The 20,360-nt window shown below is 42.6% G+C and overlaps 1 protein-coding gene across 2 annotated transcripts in view; it reads left to right on the top strand.

Annotated features, from left to right (window-relative positions):
- The window catches only part of myo5b (myosin VB), a 49,103-nt gene that overhangs the window by 1,500 nt on the left and 27,243 nt on the right, over nt 1-20,360 (top strand). For both annotated transcript variants that reach the window (XM_026174640.1, XM_026174641.1), the window contains exons 2-6: nt 16,287-16,397; nt 17,279-17,450; nt 18,004-18,148; nt 19,510-19,666; nt 20,141-20,284. In XM_026174640.1, the coding sequence (XP_026030425.1) occupies nt 16,287-16,397; nt 17,279-17,450; nt 18,004-18,148; nt 19,510-19,666; nt 20,141-20,284 (729 nt within the window). The remainder of the gene's footprint in view (nt 1-16,286; nt 16,398-17,278; nt 17,451-18,003; nt 18,149-19,509; nt 19,667-20,140; nt 20,285-20,360) is intronic.

The raw sequence follows: 20,360 nt of genomic DNA, 5'->3' as shown, positions 1-20,360 counted from the left end.
TTTTTTGCAGGCTAACTGACACACACAGGTTACAGGTTACAGGATTACAGCTGGTGTGACATGTTTGCTGGTTTCAGCCTACAGTGTAACTCCTACTGTAAAATAAATGGATTTATACGGAGCGCCGCAGGGGACATGGGAGAAAAAAAAATTAAGACAGACTTTTGCGAGATCTCGCAAAACTTTTAGCCGCATTCTTCGGACGCCGGCTCGAAGCCGACCGGGAGGTCGAGACACGAGTCGAGGCACGATTCCTCCCGGCTGTAGTAGGTCTCGACCTCCCGTTAGCTCGAAGCTAATGGGAAGAATGCGGCTAAAACTTTTGCGAGATCCCGAGTTTGTTTTGCGAGATCTCGCAAAAGTTTTGCGAGATCCCGAGTTTGTTTTGCGAGATCTCGCAAAAGTCCGTCTTAATTTTTTTTTCTCCCATGTCCCCTGCGGGGCTCCGTAGATTTATAAAGTACATGATTTGCATTTAAAAATAGAAAGAAACATAAAAATTCTTAAGTACACACCAGGTGTTAACACAGGATTTATTTACATCCCACCTCATTATTACACTTTTGATTGGTCTGGCCTCTTTCTGGTTCCACTGCATTCAGTTTTTGTGGTCAATTTAAACACAAAGAGTTGAAGTGGAACAAAGCCTCTTAAGCCCCAACGCCCCCTGATACGGGGGCAAAAGGCTGGAGATCAGTTAGGCTTGGGGCTTAAGAGGTTAAGGTGTGGAAAGAATGAGACGACACGTTTGGATGAATGCTGTCAGGTGAGAAGGCGTGGACGAGCGTTAAATGATTAATTCTCACAGTGTGCAGCCTGTTTGCTTTCATGTCTGTTCGTCTTCTCTTTGTGGCTGATTGTTTGACATTCTGGTTGTCATTCTGAAGCCTTCATGAAAAGATAATCAAAAAACAAAACAAAAGAAAGATTAAAAATACAAAATCAAAGTTCCTCTGAGGGTAGTTCTCTTATCGACCAAATGATGGTGCTATTGTGACAGCACCACAATTCCAATATTTTGCAATGCTTACTTAGACCACCAATTTCGTTTTGTTTGTTTTTAATTATATTTTTTACTTTTTTTTATTATATTCAACTAATTGCTGTTTATATTGTTTTATTTACTATTGAATTAGCATCCCTTAGTGGTAAAACTGGTACAAGGTCAGTAGTTTGCATTTGGAATATTGACCTTTATAAACAGATTTGGTTGCAACTAGATGAAATATTAAAGAATTACAGATGTTTGACCATTAAAGTGGCCACACCCACAAAGGTGTGTCAGCTAATCACAGAAAAGAAGTTTTAGGTTTTTAGAGGTCATTTGATTATAATATATACAAAATTTGGTGAATAGTGGAAGAATATCGGAGAGAAGGCAGAAAAAAGTATGTTTTTGTTTTATGTATTTATGTTACCAATGAACTTCTCATAACTTGGAGGTTTCCTTCCTGCTCCATAGATGGCTCTGAATTACCGTGAGAAAGACTGCAAGTCATATATGTTGTTTTATTACAGTTCATACAGATGATTGATGCTGGATTTGCAATAAGTGAAATAAAAGTGGGACTTTAGTTTAGAGAAGCAGGTGGGATTATTTTAGTGGTTTTGCTCCATTCACCTAGACCCATACAAATAATTCTATATACTGGAATAAACAGGCAGTGGAATTGATGCCAATTTCCACTGGATCCACAAACAGAATCAGTCTTGTAGATCTGTACCAGGTCTGACTGTGTGAGGCAGTGAATTTTGGAGATGCTGTCATAGTGTTAATACTTTTACAGGGATGGTATTCATAGAAATTCAAATAAAATGTTAACTTGGGAATTTTTTTTTTTTAAATGGACCCTCCAGGTTTCTCTCAGGACCCTGTGTGGGGATCCACGCCTCATGTTGAAGCACCCTGCGTAGTGTGTGTATATATGTGTGTGTGTGTGGTTGAAACCTGGCTTGGAGCCAGGGATCAGCCAATCAGCGGGCAGTGTGGGGAAAACACGGCTGTCAGGAAGAACAGGCCTCCTCCCTCCCTCCACCTGCGGGTCGCTTCAGGCTTTTCGTTTCCGTTTTTCTGGATTTCGGGATCCTTCTTCCGGTTAGAACCCTTTTCATCGGCTCTGAGTTTACCCTGAAGTACCCGAGGGTTCGTTTTTACCGGAGGAAACAGCAGCGGGAGCGCGCTCCTTCGGACCGACGCTACACCGAACAAAGTGACCGAAACTCGGCCAGACACCTGCTGCGGGGCATGCGCACTGGAAAGTCTCTGCTGGTTTAGGACCGAACCGGAGCGCAGAGGGACTCTAATGGATCATTAATGGACACAAGAGGAGCTTATTAGTGTAGTTTGATCCACCGGGGAGGCACGATGTCCGTGAACGAGCTGTACACGAAGGTGAGTTTACTTTTCACCTGGAACAGACAAACGCGCACCTGCTGGAGCAGCTCCAGCCCGAACCCCGTCACTTACGTCGCCTTTAGACGCTCAGGACTCACCTGCACTAAACTCTGAGGATGATTTATGTTACACCCGACACACAAACCAGACAGCACGGTGTTTATTCAGATTTTAAAGAGATGAGTCACCTGTTGGGACTTAGTGTTGGAACATTAGTTCATGGCGCTGCGGGTGGAGAGTGAAGTAACGTTGGAGCTATATGTGATTATTTGGCCTGAATGTAAGAGAAGAACAGGTAAAGCCTGGATAACGCAAACTAAAGAGATTTTTCCTCAGAAATTCCACAGAGTGCACACTTTAGTGTAAAATGGCTAATTTTTGAAAGGAGTCTTGCGTGCGGCTGAGCGGACAGGTGCAGGAGGCGCAGATTTGAGTTAGAAAGGACCCGTGTTGGATTTCAGAGTGGTTCACAGGACTCAAGCTGTCTGTGAGGCCGTGCTGGACGGTTTCTGTGATCAGGGCATTATCACTGGTTGAATAAACCTTCAGAGCGAGACCGGAAGCTGGTTTTCTGCTGGTTGTTTGAACCTGTTATCAGCCTGGAAAAGCAGCATTATTACACTCACTGATGATTCATCACTCAGATCACTGACAGCCCATCATCTGCTCACCTGCACGTCAGTGATTAATGATTAAAGCTCGTTTTCTACAATGAGCAACAAAAGAAAATCAGAGATGAAGCCATTGTCTTATCTAATGTCTTCATCCTTCAGCCACACACACACTCGCACACACACATGCAGTCAGATCATTAAATTTGTTGTTTGTCTTCCAACTTAATTTTCTTCAGCATCATAAACCGACAGGCAGAAATGGGAGAGAGAATAAAAACATAAAACAGCTGATGAGCAACAGGAAGAAAATGCCCAGAGGAAAACAAAACAAAACAAAAAAAAAGGATAAAAGCAGAGAGACTCTAATGCATTGTGGGGATTGTAGGATTCAGCAGTGTTGTGGGTTCAGTCAGGCCAGGCTCCGTTCATCCTCTGATGGTTGGATTTCTTTGATTCGAGGATTGGACTTAGTTGTGTTCTACTCTTTAATCTGAGCTTTGCTTCCAGTCTAATCTGTGACTCTTTATTAACTCAGCAGGAACCTGTTTGAATGTTCATGAACTTGTTAACCTCACCTCAGCTTGAGTGAAACCTCTGCTCAATCAGGCTGTCTGAAATCTGAGACGCAAAGACTAAATGAGCTTCCTCCTGCAGCAGAACTCACTGTAGTCCCACCTGTAGTCCTTCAGTCTGTACCGTCTCCTGGACCACTGTAATCAGGCAGAAAAGTGTCTTGTTACGTCAGCGTTCACAGCAGGGGGAAAGTTATGAGTTTACTTTTGTTCTTTTTTTTTTTCTGAGATCTTTCTGTGAGAGATGAGAGTTAAAGCTTTTAAAATGTGAGGACGTTTTGTTTTGTGATCTTGGTCTCGGCTTTATTCTCTGTGCTGGAGTTCAGTGAGTCTTCTTCCTCATGCTGTTATGAGAAGAAAGTAACTCAGAAGCCAACTTTAATCTGATGATACTTCCTTTTATTACATGCTGTTGATAATGATGGCCTTGACTCTGACACCAGACGTACTTTTAACTGTCGTTATTTTGTAGAGCTTTTCTGCACCAAACTCACTTTGACTTTTGGACCTTTCAGTTTGAACTGAAGCAAAATTTCATGTGAACTGTGAGGAAGTGACAGCAGGATCTGTGAGAAGTTAGCAGCTTAGGTTAGGTAAGACTAAAGTTAGCCTACATCTTCAAATTGTGTTGCTGGGACGTTTCCACAGTTCATTTTTATATAGCTGTAGCTTCTAACTAAAAAGCACATTTGGAAGTTTCCATGTTTTATGTTGTTTTGAGTCACTGAAACACTTTTCTTTCATCATTTTTAATTTATGTGACGTCACAAACTCTGACTGCGACAGTTGTTGTAACAGATGTTGGTGTCAGGATGAAAACCTCATTTTAAAGGCGTCATAATTGGGAGAAAAAAGGGGGAAATGAGCTGCAGCAGCACCTGTAGGCTGGACGCTGGATCAGCTAGATTTTAAAAAGCTAACTGTAAATAATGACGGCAGGCTGTAGGTATGTTCAGAGGACAGGAGAGAGGTGCACACCTGTCATCACACCTGTCATCACACCTGTTCACATGTTTAACCTGTGAGCACAGAGTCTGTGTTCCTGCAGCAGTAACAGTGAGATCTGTGAAGCTTGTCCATGTGTACGTGCTGCTGAGTACAGCTGCTGCTCCTCTACACTGAAAGGAGGCAGTTGAAGCGGCTAAATCATCTGACCAGCACGCCTCCTGTTCACCTCCACGGTGTTATTTTTCATGTATCGGGGAGGACACCCCAGGACAGACCAGGACACTGCAGAGATTATATCTTCCTGCTGGCTTAGAAAGGGTGGAGGAGGAGGGTGGGCTTCTCTGCTTAGATCGCTGCCCCTGAGATTAGGAGCACCGGCTTTCTTTCAGTCTTACAAATACCAATCACATCGTAAAAATTAACAGAAACTATCAAAATATAAACCAAAAAAATCACGACATCTCTGGAATGGAACCAAAACTGAAAAGTAAAAACTAAATAACAACACACGTGCAGGCGTAACCCTGAAGTCCATTCAGCTTTCAGTCGGTCATGTTTAATATTGTTTTACAAACAGTGAAGTTCAGTCATGTGAACATTTCTGACAGCAGCACTTTTCTACATCCTTCACATTCAGCTGTAACCTCTCTTTTTAACCCCTGTCTGAGAAACTGCCACTGTTTAGATGTGATCACCCAAAGCCAGCGAGGACAGGCACCATGCAACCCCACCCCCCTGCTACCCTGCAGAGGAGGAGCGGTTGGATTGAATGATGGAGACTCACTCAGGAGAAGTCGTCGTCTTCTGCTGTGCATGCCGGGATTAGCTGAGATTAATTACAGCTCGTTAGTCGCAGCTCTGCTCCGAGGACAGCGTGAGCGTATGTTTCAGATTAGAATCAGACGCAGATTTCTGACTGAGTGTGTGTGTGTGTGTGTGTGTGTGTGTGTGTGTGTGTGTGTGTGTGTGTGTGTGTGTGTGTGTCTCTATCTGTGAGTCAGCTCTGATCTGTAATCCTCCTCCTGGGCTCGGTGGTCCGCTTCATTAAGTGGGGCCACTTTGAACCTCATCAGACTGAGTAATCTGGTATTTGGGGGGAGGGTTTCCACCTGCAGCTCCACCTGTGCTCAGCTGAGTCATGATTGCTGGGCTCTCCAAGAGGGTTTGTGTTATCAGGGTGATCTCAGAGTGATGCTGGTCTAGAGTGGGAATCTGCTGGACTCAGATCCAGGACTCTGCTGAGGCTGCTGAGTCAGAGCAGATCAGGCCTGCAGTGGGACGAGTTTCTTTACTCATTAATCTGATTGACAATCTGATTAATCTTAACAATTGTTGATCACCAAGTGGTCAGAGTGTCTTCCAGAATCCAGAGAGCTGCGGTTTAAACTCGGACAGTTCTCTCCTTTTTCTCGCACTTTGATGATCAGGGCAGCAGTGACTTCGCTCCATGTCGGACTTTTATTATTCTGTTTTTGTATGCTTGTTGTTCTCTCTAGCAGCTCAGTCATTTCCCACTAAGCTGTATTGACCAGCTGATTACGTGATTATGGCTCCATAATGACCTAAAACAAGAAGTCTGAAAGTCTTTATGAATTTACATTACTGGTATTTTGGATCCTTCCATCTCTGAGGAAGCTGCATCTTCGCACTACATACATCCAGATTGTAAAATCAAAAATACTGAGTTCCTGCATCAGGTACCGAAGGGTCAGGGGTCACAGGGATAAAGATTCTGGAAAGATGACATACTCAGTTTCACGCATTTATTTTGCCATGTCAGTAATTTATTTATTATCATTGGCAAACTAAAGTAGGCCACACATCTCATATTAACTTTGACTCTTGGGACTCAGAATCGATATTTTTGATGTTTTGATCATTTTTCTTTTGTTCATTGGTGAATATTAATAGTTCTCATTAAATCTTTCTGGTGCTGGTTGTGGCTGGAGTTTTTTCCGCTGAGGTGATGAAGCAGCTTTGTTATGTTTGCTGTCTTCATTACAAAATGTTGAGTCTGTCTGCACCTCAATATTTAGTGATTCAGAGTTTTGTTCATTAGGCATTGTGGGTTTATTTTCATTTTTTTCCCTGGAGTCGAGTATTTTTTATTTCTTTTTTTTTAATAATGTGACATAAACCCTTCCAGAGCCGGCGTCTGTCTCACTCAGTTCTGCTGTTTGGGGTTTTGTCAGTCAGCTATTCCAGCTGTTAAATGTATTTATTGGTCTGCTGTTTTGAAGCAGTTAATAACAGACTGTTACACATGCAGGTAATTATTTGTATCCGGAAAGAAGTCTGTGTGATTTCTGATAAATGTGGGTGGAGCTGTCCTGCTGGTGGATTTACATGTTGCTGTGGGTCTGTGAGGAAGCAGGAAACAAACAGACTGCATCTCTCTCCTCCTGAGCTGCAGCTCTCTGGTTCCCACTGCTGTCAGCGCTCGGCTAGCGCTGCAGCTGCTGGATGAATGGAGCGTGCTGTCCAGCTCACAGAAACCCTGAAGACTCATGAATGTGTCTGTGATTAGCACTAAACCTCTGCACTCACCTGTCTCACATATTATAAACAAAATGCAGGTGAACTCTTAGATGAATCAAGTGCACTTAAGTATTTAAAAACTAAAATATTTTTTGATTTATGTTTTGGACACTGCCTCAGCCTGCCAACAGACGCTCTCTGCAGGTGGATGGAGCGTCTGTAGATCCCTACATTCTGCCAGCAGAGAGCCATGTTCACTCACATAACCCATCCAGAAAGATGACAGGTGGAAACTCTTCTTGTCAGAACCCCGCCCACTTCAGTGGGGGCCTGATAAGAAGAGTTTCCACCTGTCTTTGGATGATTTGGATGAAGATCAGAGCATGATTAATAAACGGTCTCATTCCACCCTGGCGGCTCACTGATGATGTCACCTCCGGTCACAAACTAATCAAGCTAACACTATCATTCACCTTAACCTGCTAAGTGTTTGCGTTTGTCCAGTTTAGCCTGTCATAGGCATCTCCACCTGCGTGTCAATCATTTTTACCACGTGCGTTCCTGCAGGTAAACTAACAAATCTGGCAGAGCAAACTTCTACACAAAGATCTGACTTCTGTCGCATTTATCAAAGAGATTTATTATCTCTTTGTTCTGATGTTTGCTTCTCAAACATAAATGTTTCCTTTAAGTTTGTAGTGACAGAATCCAGTGATCCTGAACTCGGTGAATGTTTGTTTGATATAATAATTAAAGGCTTTCAGTTTAATGTTGTTATTAGCATTAGGCAGAACTGCTGAATGCTGACAGTTGAGGTGACCATGTTTGAACTGTTATTGCTGATTAACTGTACACTTCACGGTGTACTGATGGTTATGGTTTCTGTAACTTTTGTCTGTGTGTTAGAATGTTTTTCTCCGAGCGTGGAGTTTGAGGTGGAGGAAGCTGGTTGTTTGAAAACCGAGTCCACTAATCCTGTAACCAATCTAACTTCTGTTCCTCACTGATGAGGCTGGAAGCAGAAGTTCAATTCAATTTTATTGATAGAGCCTCAAATCACAACGACAGACGCCTCAAGGTTTATGTATTGTATATGCTTTATATCGTAAGGGAGATCCTATGATAATGCATACAGACCCCCTATCACAGAACCATAGCCGGGGGGGGGGTGCTGTAGCATAATGGACAGGCTTTTGACAGGGCTCCCACACAAACGCAGAGATGAAGCATCGCCAAATATGTTTCCAAACCAACCTTTCAAGCCAAAGACTAGAAAATATGGTGAAGCAGATCTTCCCTTTGGCTTCACCTACACAAGTGCCGAGGTAGGTCTCCCTGCAGAATTAGTTTTCCCTGCGTCGGGAGCAGCGCTGGACTCTCCAAATCACGGACAAACAGTATCCCACATTCTTGATTTTTAGTTCACAAACACTTGTTGTATTGACTAAACTACTCCTGATATTTTGGAGATGTTGGCTCTTTATACAGTAAAGTTACAGTGAGATACAAATAACATCAGGCTGATCCTGCCACGATTTGTTCCCTCGGTTCAAATCGCGGACAAACAGGATCCCACAGCTGTTTGTTTTTTGAACCGATTTTGTACAGAGAGACATTTTTTGAAAAATGTATTGATAGCAATGTTGAATATTATTACACATTGAAAAAAAACAACAACAACTACATGTAAAATAATCACACCGTGCCTCTGCCTTTGTAAATGGAGGGACAGTAACTGCGTGTGTATGTAAGCGTGTAAAACCTGCAGATAGTCAGATTAACAGTATTTTGTCTCTATCTGCCATTCTGCAATTCATCTCGTGTAAACAATAACGTGGCGCACAGCGTGACGTGAAAAAAAGCACATACCTTTGATGTTGCGTGATGAACTCTGTATTCCTCGTCCACACGTACACGCAAAAATTGAGTTTTAAAAAAAATCTGTGTTTTCGGTGATTCGAAACGCCGTTTACAAAAGGCCCAAACGCATAAAAACAGCTGCACTTTCAAAAAATACCTATGTAGGTGTGGACGTAGTGTAAAAGAGTTAGTAGTTTATTATATTGCTACCTGTAATTTATTGCAGTTTACTTTTGTTTGTTTGAGGTGTGAAATGAACGCAATGGAGTTTGAAAACAAAATATGGATGTGTGTGGTTGGAGGATGTGTTTGTGCGGGGAGGGGCGAAGATTTTTCTTGTAAAACAAAGGGGGGCCCAGCAAAAAAAGTCTGGGAACCACTGCCCTATCATACGACCCTCTATGAGCGGTGTGATAGACACTGAAACATTGTCATCATAGACTACATCCACACTAGCCCGGATAGATTTGAAAACGGTGTTTTCGTCTGAAAACACTCTGCGTCCACACTAGCGTTTTCAGTCGTTTTCACAGAATTGTGGGTCCGATGACGCATTTTAGTCATGTGATGCAGTCATGTGACCAATTACACTAAGGCATTATCAGAGGGCATTATACAGCAGTTGTTTTTGCTTGCTCTCAGTTTTGACAGTCCTATTAAAGATTAATATCAGTCTGTACATGCTCCAGAGAGCTTTTCTTCAAATTCTTTAATTCTCACTCGCTTTTGCAACTTTGTACTTTTTTGTTACTCGCAGCAACAACTCCACCTCATGTTAGTCCATTTAAAAACGGTGCTTTTCTTCAACATTTTGCCGCGATGTTTCAAAGAGCTGGAAAGTAAATAAACGGCAGACAGAAATGAGGCAGGCCGAATCTTCTTGCGTTTCACACATGCGCAGTACTGGAACATAAGCGTTTTCGTCCGTTTCAATGTGGACGCACAACTCTGTGAAAACATCTGGAAACGAAAGTGTGGATGCGGCGCGTTTTCATACAAAAACGCAGTTTTCAAAGTTATCTGGGCTAGTGTGGATGTGGCCCTAGTTGAGGATGTCCATCCGCCCATTTGCTAAACAAGTCTTGGGGTAGCAGTCTGAACAGAAATACGCAGGACTCCCACTCCCGCCATGCCCACCAATCTCCTCCAGCTCTTCTGAACAGTGAGGCATTCTCCTGGGCTTTTTCCAAGTTGGAAATGGCCAAAACACCCAGGAGGTGAGCTGGTCAGGGGAACCTCTGCTGCCTTACCTCCACTGAAAGGTGCTCGCGGTGAGATGGTTTTGCATTTAGTTGATGGAAACACTGAAGTCATATTGGGTTTTTCCCACCTGCATGATGCAGGGTGATGTCATTGAAACAGTCCAATCACAACTGAAAAGTTAATGGACCAAAGTACTGAACCTGAAGTCTCTCACTCCTGCTGAGCTTGAACTGTGGATCACGTCAGCAGCTGTTGTCTCTGTGTTTGTATATGTGTGGTGCTTTATTGCCTAACCTCAGAGGACGTTTTCCTGTAGCAACAATAAGGGAGACTCCCTTTAGCTTTAGCACCACACTAGTGTGTGATTAGAGAACATTAGAAGGACACGCAGTGTCGTAATGTGCTTTGTCAGGGTGAATGTTTGATATGTACGACCTTCGGCCTCTCTTCTCTCTGAGCTTTCAGTGCAGGTCAAAGTTCCTCGACAGGTCGTATTGTTTCTTCCTGCAGGACACACCCAGCACTCACCCTGGGGCTGATGTCACCGTGCTGACACGTCACTGGGCGGAGACTTCGCTCACCTGTGCAGCTCTGAATGGAAACCTGATCTGTGCATGTAGAAACAGACAAACTCATTCTTCAGGTTAGAGGCTCAGAGTGAAATACCAGCCTGTGAACTCTGCCCCGTGACTCAGAGCCATTTCAGGTCTTTGTGTGTGCTAATCCAACACCTTCACTTCCCCTGCAGGCTCGTCTTTTATTCCAAACCTGTACTTGTCCTCCACTGCTGGTCCTCTTCTTTCCCTAAACCCTCCCCCAAAACAAAGCACAGCAGCGGAATGTCAAGTCCGTCCACGTTTCTGACTCACAGAAGGAAAACAAAGTCTGAGATAGAGTTAAACCCAGCTTCGTTCAGAAATCAGACCTGCTGTATTTGTTTTTACACAGATGCTTTCTGAGTCTGAGCCACAGCTTTAAATTTTGTAAAGATGTGGAAGAGAGCTTTAGCATGATGCTGGAGCTGTGCAGTTTCTCTGTTGTGCATTTCTGCGGGTAGATGTAACATTGTTTGAACATGGAGTTGAATCCAGTAGCTGTTTTTGCTCAATAGTATTTTTTTAACACAACACTGGCAAGTTACAGATTACTTGTAGAGGTGGGAAGAAAATGTTTTCACAAATCGGCTCAGCTCTGCCCTGATCAGTGACTTTTTGGGGGGTAAAACGATTCAGATTTGGTCTGTGGAGACGTGCTTTTAAGCTGCTCTTCTTCACTTCATTGTCATGTTGTGTTACTTTCGGCTGAATGAATTGAAACTTATCAGAGTTCAAAGGACAAACAATGAGTAACTGTCCACATACATGTACAGTCCCTCCCCCGCTGAAGACATGCTAGCCTGTGCAGAGACGTGAAGGAAAAACAACAACAACAACAAATCAACTTTAGAAGTGTGTGTGTGTGTGTGTGTGTGTGTGTGTGTGTGTGTGTGTGTGTGTGTGTGTGTGTCCGTGTCCTCATTACTGGCTGAGTTTCCTGCTGAGATGCTGTGCATGTGGACTTCATGCTTCTCAGTCATTGGATAATTACTGATGGTGTCCTAGATAAACTTACAGCGTACACATACCACACACGCATTCACACCACGCACACGTTTACTACTCACACCGCACTCACACACTGTTTGATAGAGATCATGCCATCACACACGAGCTCACAGCATACTTTGTGTCAGACGTCCTTTAGTTCATGCCTGCAGACTGAAGCTTTGTTATTCTGTTACACGTCACACCCTGTTCACATCAAACAAACCAAAGTTTCTAATGATGATGATAATGCTAATAATCATCATCATCATCTCATTTGTCAGTTTTTCACTGCTCTTGGATCTGGATGCTGTCATAGAGAAGGTATAGAAGCTCCGCCCATTTGCTGTTCACACTCTCCGTTTAAGCAGCAGAGACAGTTTGTTTCAGACTGAAGTCAAACTGACAGGCTGCTCCATCTACTCAGTATCAGATATTTATTGCAGCATTCCATGTTTGGCACTGTTCACCACCTGCACTCATGTATATATCTATCTACTTAGCACTTTTAATTCTTATTCTTATTTTTATTTTCATGTCTATTTAAGCGTTATATGACAGTATGTTTGCACTAAGCACTGCAGCAATTTCCTAATGTTGTAAACCTGCTCAACATTTGGCAATAAAACCCTTTCTGATTCTGATATTTTGAACTGTGACTCATGAAAATCTCATTTAGTAGGGTCCAAGAATAAAGAACAGGAGCATAAGCACAATGGGACTACTTCACGTTAAAATAGCAGCATTGTAATGAATTTTAATGTCCTGGTGTTTTTCTCTATTTGTGGTTCTGATTTCAGTTGAAATGTTAACCTGCCCAGTCTCAGGAGGCTTTAAATGGTGTGTAATAGTATTCCGGTTTGAGAAGCATGTGGTGACGGAGAGCAGGAGAAACTGTGTTTGTTTAGGGAGAGCTGAAAAAGCCTGAATCGACATTTTTGTGCTGGTTTCGGTTCTTTGAAGCACAGTTTACCTGCCTGTTGCCACACAGATGAAGATCAGAGCTCCAGGATGCGAGGACAGTGCTTCTGCTGGCTTTGAAATCACAGCAGTGAGAACTGTAAGCTCTTATACAAATCTGCTGCTTCTCATAATAATCATTTTTTGATGTTATTTAACCCCAAGATGGCTCTCCAGTGTGGGCAGAAAACGTTGGGCTATAGAACTTCCTGCATGTTATTGACTGTGTGCACGTTTGCATATGCTACTTCCGGTGCGGAAGCTCCTGTGGGGAGCTTTGTTTCCGGCGCCTGGTTTATGGTCCAAAACAAGTTAAGCAAATGAATGAATCAAGCGGTGATTTACATTCCTATAGATGTCTTGGGCATTTACCCAATATATCTGTAAATGATGTTCATCAACTTGTCAATATTTTTTCCCCGCGCCTCAGAGCAAAAGAGAAAATGGATTCAAATGTTATATTTCTCAGCTGTCCCTCGTTTATCGCGGGTGTTATGTTTTAAAAATAACCAGCGATGGGTGAAATCAAGTAGCCAATTTTATTTTTTGACGGTGCAAAACGTTTGGTGGACATCGTGGACATACAGCGCTGCACTTCAGAGTCACACTGCTAGCGATCGATGCAGCGATTCTGTACTGTACAGGAGAGACGTCACGGAGGAGATCGTCTGCAGCGATCAGGACGCAGGAAACAATGTGACGTAAAAAAAAATAAGCATGCAAACTTGCACTAAAAAATCCGAAACAGCGAGGTGAAAGGTGAACCGCGTTATAGCGAGGGACCGCTGTAATTTTTAAGGTAAGTCACAACATACCCTTCGTACATACTAATGTATAGAAACCCTTATCAGCAATCATTCATTTTTTGTGTGGCTTTTTTCACGGTTTGTTAACATGCTGTGTAGGTGTGTACTTGACTAGCTGATCTCGACATAATGGGGGAAACATCTGGTTTGACTATTCTTCACCTGTAGTTTGAATGCTGAACATTTGCCTGTTTAAATCATGAGACCAGTCACTATACAGAGATGTGCTTCTGAATGTGGACGATGTGTCTTCTGCTGCAGTGATGCAGTTCTGCTTGTGTTGAGTGATGTAAACAACTGATCGATCTAAACTCTTTAAACGTCAAAATTGATCATTAGATTTTTTATGACACAACAGTGGTGAGTGTTCCCACCTTCTGCTCTTTGTAACTTAACGCGATCTTTCCGTTTTCGAGTTTTGGACATGATTTTGGAGTATATGTTCGCAGTAGCGATTGACCGCAAAGTAAAGCTACCGGAAATGCACAACCCCACATCCGGTCTCAAACCAGGAAGTTAGCGTTTTCTCGTGTACAGGGTCAATTCTCCACATGTGCACCTGCGGTGTGCTTCATGCTTTGAACATGGACTGATCCACAGTTACAGGTTTACCTGCCTGATCCACAGTTACAGGTTTACCTGCCAGGAGACGGCAGGAGCTCGCTGTACAGGAACCTTGAACATGTTGGGTGGGGATTGTGTGGGATGTCTGGGAACATGTTGACTCCCCCTGTTTCTATGGAAAGTAACCAGAGCGTGCTTCAATTATGTAATGTACATATTCATGATGTCATCAGGACTGATTTGCCTTCTGCCTGGCGTCAGAGATTTCCATCAGTTTGCCTCCCCGTGCTCTCTGTGCTAATGTATGCTGTGTTTCAGTAGAGCTGAACTCCCGGGCTGCTCTCATGAGTGTTTCAGTGGCTTCGGGTCATGTGACCTCATGTGATTCCTGTCTGTCACACAGGCAAACTGTATGGAAACGAGCTTCTGGTGCACAGCAGTGCATTTGCATTGAAGGCAGTGATGTAATGCGGGAATGTTTGTCCTCAGCTCTCATTAGTTTCTGTCACAGTGACCTCAGATTGTTTGAATGGACTCAGCATGCAGGCAGATGCTGTGATGTTGCTTCCTTTATTTTTCTGAGTTTGTCTGTTGAGAGGAGGAAGTGACACCATATTGCTGCAGATGAATGAAGAACAGGAACAAACACAAACCATAAACGACGATATTGGGCTGGTCACGCTGCAGGTCCACTGGGTTCAGAGGGTCAAAGAGGCAGACAGGGACAAGATCTGCTCAGGATCGTGTTTGTACCTGATGTCAGTCTGATCAGCACTAACACATCTGTGCAGCTGTGGGCTGATTAAACCTTGATGTGTTTTCATCAGCTGTCTGAGGATACAACAACCCAACAGTCCTGTGTTACTTACAGGAACTTGAGCTTTTCTTTCCCTGCCCTCAGGCTCACTGTGATGCACCTCCTCACACACAGACTGGAGCTGCAGGGAGTTTAAAAAACACAGTGTTTCTGTAATGATGCAAACAAAACAGAGACGGAGAGAAACAGGTGAGCGTCAGCAGTTTCTCAGTCATGAACACTGTTTGCAGTCAAGTCTGAAAAGATTTCAAACAAACAGAGGGAAGCAGCGCTGACCCGGTGCTGCGTCAGCGGTCCTGAAATGTGCATAATAAACACAGACGTTGATCTGTGCTGGTTATATCTGATCCAGCTTTAAGTGGACCTGATGTCATCTTACACATGAAGACAGATTCTGATTCTAATATCAGATCAGCGCTCAGGATCATAGTTTACCTGAAGCCCAGGTACCAGCCTGGATCTGGAAACATTTGGATTGGTGTATGTCAGATTATGATCGTAGCACAAACGCCTATCATAACTAATACATGTGCTGGTGCTGGTTTCATGGTTCAGGTTTTACAGGGTTACCTGGGTCGTTCTGCTCGGTGGTCTTTGTCTAGAGAGAGAACTCTGCTTCACCTGTAACCTCTGCTGCACTGACAAAGAGGCAGAGGAGTCACCAGACTGAAGGTGGGGTGGCGCTACGATTCCTCTACTGCTATGAGTCTGTGTGAATCATGAATCTCATCACAGGGAGGAGCTCACTGACAGTCTGTGAGGAACAAAAGGAGGAGAAGCTCAGCAGCTTCAAACCAACAGGAAAACATCCAAGAGTTCCCAAAAGTAGGACAAGAACTAATTTTCCTCCTGAAAGTGAAGCACGGTCCCCAGAGTCTGTTCTTCTAAAGTAATGATTTTACTTCTAATAAAAGACCCAGGTATGTTCAGGTGTCTCATGCCGTCATGTGACTGAGCTACTCTCTCTGTCATGATGCCTCTGCAGGATTATTTCAGATGAAAGCTCGTCTGCGGTAATTTCCACAGAGCTGATAATCGGTTAATGATTCCTTTGATCAGAAGTGCAAACGTGTTAATCTGCAGGAACAGATAAAAGTCCAGGAGGAACTTCTGATAATCCCGACAAGCTCCTTCACACTGACGGTAAAGACGACCCTGTTATCACGCCGCGTGCCCTCGGAGTGGCCGCGCTTTAACCTTCAGCCATCTTTTCACTTTTCTCAAACTCTGTTTTTCTGAGTTCAGGATCTGTGAGTTTATCCCTCAGCAGGTTCATATCCTCCACACTCACGTACACGCACTGCTTAAGTCAAACATTTACACTGCTTGTTCTCACATTTGTCTGTCCCAAACATGTCACCATGTTTAAAGCTGATGAACGTGCCTCTGTCCAGTCGTCTCCTCCCTCATGAAGAGCTGATGTTTAAACTGAGACTGAGAGCAGTGAAACGTTGGCACTCAAGTGTTTCTTCTTCATGTGTTTCAGTACACTCGGGTCTGGATCCCGGACACGGAGGATGTTTGGAAGGCTGCAGAGATCGTCAAAGACTACAAAGAAGGAGACCCGGTCCTTCGGCTGAAACTCGAGGATGAAACGGTAACAGACAGATCCAGATGTGCCACTGCCAGTTTGAGTGTTCAGCAGGAATTGGAAAACAAATCTGCACTCCTGCTTGTCACAATGTTCAGCTGCTCTTCAGCTCATTTACATCAGACTGTGTGCTTCTCCGCTGATCAGAGAGGAGCGTATATGGATTAATGCATTTTGTACATAAAATAAGTTTACATGATTAATTTCGTAAATTTTCACATTTCACAAGGGGAGAAAATGAGGACGGAAACAAATATTTGTTCAAACTATACAATTTTCAAGTAAATAAATCATGTTGGGTCAAACTGATCACAGCACAGTTACGGTTCACTGTGTAGATGATGCTGTCATAGTGGTTTATCCATAAGAAGCTGCTGATGAGTAAATCTATCAGAGTTCAGCCCAGAATGATCAGCTGATCAGGAACATGATCAGTCATTACTGAGTGTTAATCAGGAGAGAACAGCACACAGGTGCATTCATCAAGTCTGCTGCATCTCTCCACTGAGTTCCTCTTTAGGTGTGTGTTTTAAAAATCGCACTAAATCTTAAATTTGTTTCTTAAATCCAATTAAAAGAGTCGTGTTTTTCTTTCAGAAGTACTTTTTAAAATTTCCATCAACGTCGTTTTTACCTCATGTTCTGATGTCACATCATGAAGTGGTTGATGGTTGAAGGCAGAGGCGAAGTTTCTGGTTTCTGTCCAGATGTTGATGTTTGTCCTGCTGTGTGTCGGTGACACATCTGTAACAGGAGAGCCTGCAGGGTCTGAGGGAGTCAGGACTTAAAGGATACCTCCTCTGTCAGGCTTCAGTGTCTTTGGGACAATCTGAGTCTGTGTGACGACGTATTGATTGTGTCTTGATGGCGTATTGATCCCGTTTCAGCCTCTGGAGTACCCCGTGGGACCGAAGAGTAACCCTCTTCCTTTCCTGCGTAACCCTGACATCCTGGTGGGGGAGAATGACCTCACGGCGCTCAGCTACCTGCACGAACCCGCCGTGCTGCACAACCTGCGAGTGCGATTCCTTGAGTCCAACGCCATCTACACGTACTGTGGTCAGTCAGCACTTCCTGTGGTTCACTTAGTGCAGGATTATTAGAAATATCATAGAAATATTTATTTGTGTTACTAGATGTTTATTTATTCCATTTCACTATTTTATTATTACTTTTGTATATCTCCTATTTTCTCCTTTTACCTACATTTAATATCACATAATTTCTTTCATTTCTTCAATGTTTTTTACCTTCACGCTTATTTTGTCTGTTTATTCGAATATTTATAAATTTTATTGAATTGTCATTAAAAATTATTGTCATTATCTGTTGACTAACTTCATAGTTTTTATATATTTATATATGTGTGTGTGTGTGTGTGTGTGTGTGTGTGTGTGTGTGTGTGTGTGTGTATATATGTGTATATACACATATACGTGTATATATATGTAATATTAGTATTTCATTATTATTTTTTTTATTAATTAAGGAGTTGTTTTTTTTCAGTTTCATGTATTTATTATTTGCCTTTTATAGATCAACACTTTGTTCATATTTTTACTCACTGTGTGATTATTCTTGTTCATTTAACATTATGTCGTGTGTTCTTTAGGGATCGTGCTGGTGGCGATCAACCCGTACGAGCAGCTGCAGATTTATGGTGAGGAGGTGATCAATGCGTACAGCGGGCAGAACATGGGCGACATGGACCCTCACATATTTGCTGTGGCCGAAGAGGCCTACAAGCAGATGGCCAGGTGAGACTGTGGGTTCTTATTGGTCGTCGGCACGAGTGCGTCCTATTCTGTGACATTTGCGGTTTGATGCTGGAAGAGCACGATGATTACAGAGCTGAGGAAAAACTCCCACTTTCTCTGTGATGGAGTCTAATTACAGTCACGCCTCTGCTCAGCAGCGTGTGCGAAGCAGCTGGTTAGCGTGGCGAGATACGTGGGAGGAAACGCTCTCTTTAAACTACTTGTATCTGCTGAGTTTATCGCAGAGATGGTGAAACACCATGAAAAACTCGCATCCATGTGGAACTCGCATCCATGTGGAACTCGCATCCATGTGGAACTCGCATCCATGTGGAACTCGCATCCATGTGGAACTCGCATCCATGTGGAACTCGCATCTGCAGAGTGTTTCCAGAGCTGCTGTGAAACATCTTAGCCGATTCTACTCTCAGCTGAATCTCAATGAATTATTTATTCATTTTAAGGAAGCGGCATACTCACAATACTTTAACAACCGTCTGAGAGAGGGACAGTTTCTTCTTTGTTACATAACCTTCAAACTAAGAGCACAAGTAAAGGATGCAGATAATTTCATTTTATAATTTACTTCCAGTATTTTTGTGACTTGGAGCAGTTTCAGGAGAACTCATATGAGCTGCTTGAGAGGTTCTCATCAGAAACATTGGATAATATTCATGTTATCTAATGTAAGTGGATGTATTATCACAAATATAATTTATTGTACAAAATGAAAATCAGATTGGGGTTTATGGTTAAACTTGTTTGAATCCTCTAATATTTCTTCCCAACAGTCTCAGTTAACTGTGTTTTCAGTGTTTGTCCAGTTTGCACAATAAAAATTATTTGTTGTGATTCTTGGAAAACACCTGAAGGATTCATATCTATGTACATAAAGTTATAGATTCACATTTTTAAATGTGAGATTTATGTATGTAGACATATATTTGTGCTTTGATGGCATATTTAGAAAAAGGAAATTAATCATTTTTAGATTTATATTTTGGAAATTAAAATTCATTAACTACAATAATTGAAATAATTTTAATATTTATAAAGACAAGTCTGAAATTTTTAAAAAGAAGTTTAAATATTTTAACAAAAAAGGAAGAAAAAAAAAAGCCTAAAAACCTTAAAATCGTTGCATTTTGCAAACAAGTTAAAGACTGTAATCCAAATATTTTGATAAACAAATGGAAAAGTGAATAATTTAGTATTTACATCAGTTAATATTGTTATTGTTGTTAGTCTTCATCGTTCTCTCAGGGCCAAGCATCTGCTAACTTTAGTAGAACGAATTAAAGTCCTGCATTGTGACCATAGAGGTGGTGTGGTTCATTTTCTTCATCTGTGGTGTTTGTCAGAGATGAGAAGAATCAGTCGATCATCGTGAGCGGAGAATCCGGAGCAGGGAAGACGGTTTCTGCAAAGTACGCCATGCGGTTCTTTGCCACGGTGGGCGGCTCAGCCAGCGACACCAACGTGGAGGACAAAGTTCTGGCGTCCAGTCCCATTATGGAGGTGAGTGGGCGGAGCCTTGTTTCATATTATATTACGATGCCAACAGCACTTTAATTTTCTTTTTATATCCATTGCCAAATTGCAGGTTAAATAAACCTCCTTCCAAACACTTTGTAGTCAGAGAATCGTGGATTTAAAAAATTGTGTGAATTGGCCCATTTCCCTTGACTTGGTGTGCATCTCTGGACCCCTGCTAGAATTTTTTTTTTTTTTTTTTTTTTTATAAATGTATTTTTTTTTAACGATATCCTGGAGGTTTAGTACTGAGCAGGTGTACACCAGAGAATAGAAGTAGAGAAAAATCTACTTTGTACCTCAAAAACTTCGATGGAGCGTGCTGTAGGCAGTCCGGAGTTGGCTGCGGAGGGGAGAACAGCGACTTGTTTCACATGAAATAAATCTGCATCCATGCAGCAGCAGGAGCTGCTGCACAGTTTTAAAGAACATGGATGATATTGTCTCTTTTTCCATCAGGCGATTGGAAATGCAAAAACCACTCGCAATGACAACAGCAGCCGCTTTGGAAAGTACATCCAGATCGGTTTTAACAGACATTACCACATCATCGGTGCCAACATGCGCACCTACCTGCTGGAAAAGTCCCGCGTCGTGTTTCAGGTCAGTCTCACAGACTCGCTCAGGATGTTTGGTTGAACCTGATTGGTTCATCTGTGTAAAGAGTTTGTTTCTTTCT

This window comes from Astatotilapia calliptera, chromosome 7 (assembly GCF_900246225.1).
Source record: "Astatotilapia calliptera chromosome 7, fAstCal1.2, whole genome shotgun sequence".
NCBI lineage: Eukaryota > Metazoa > Chordata > Actinopteri > Cichliformes > Cichlidae > Astatotilapia > Astatotilapia calliptera.
This window is presented reverse-complemented; position numbering and strand designations above follow the sequence as displayed.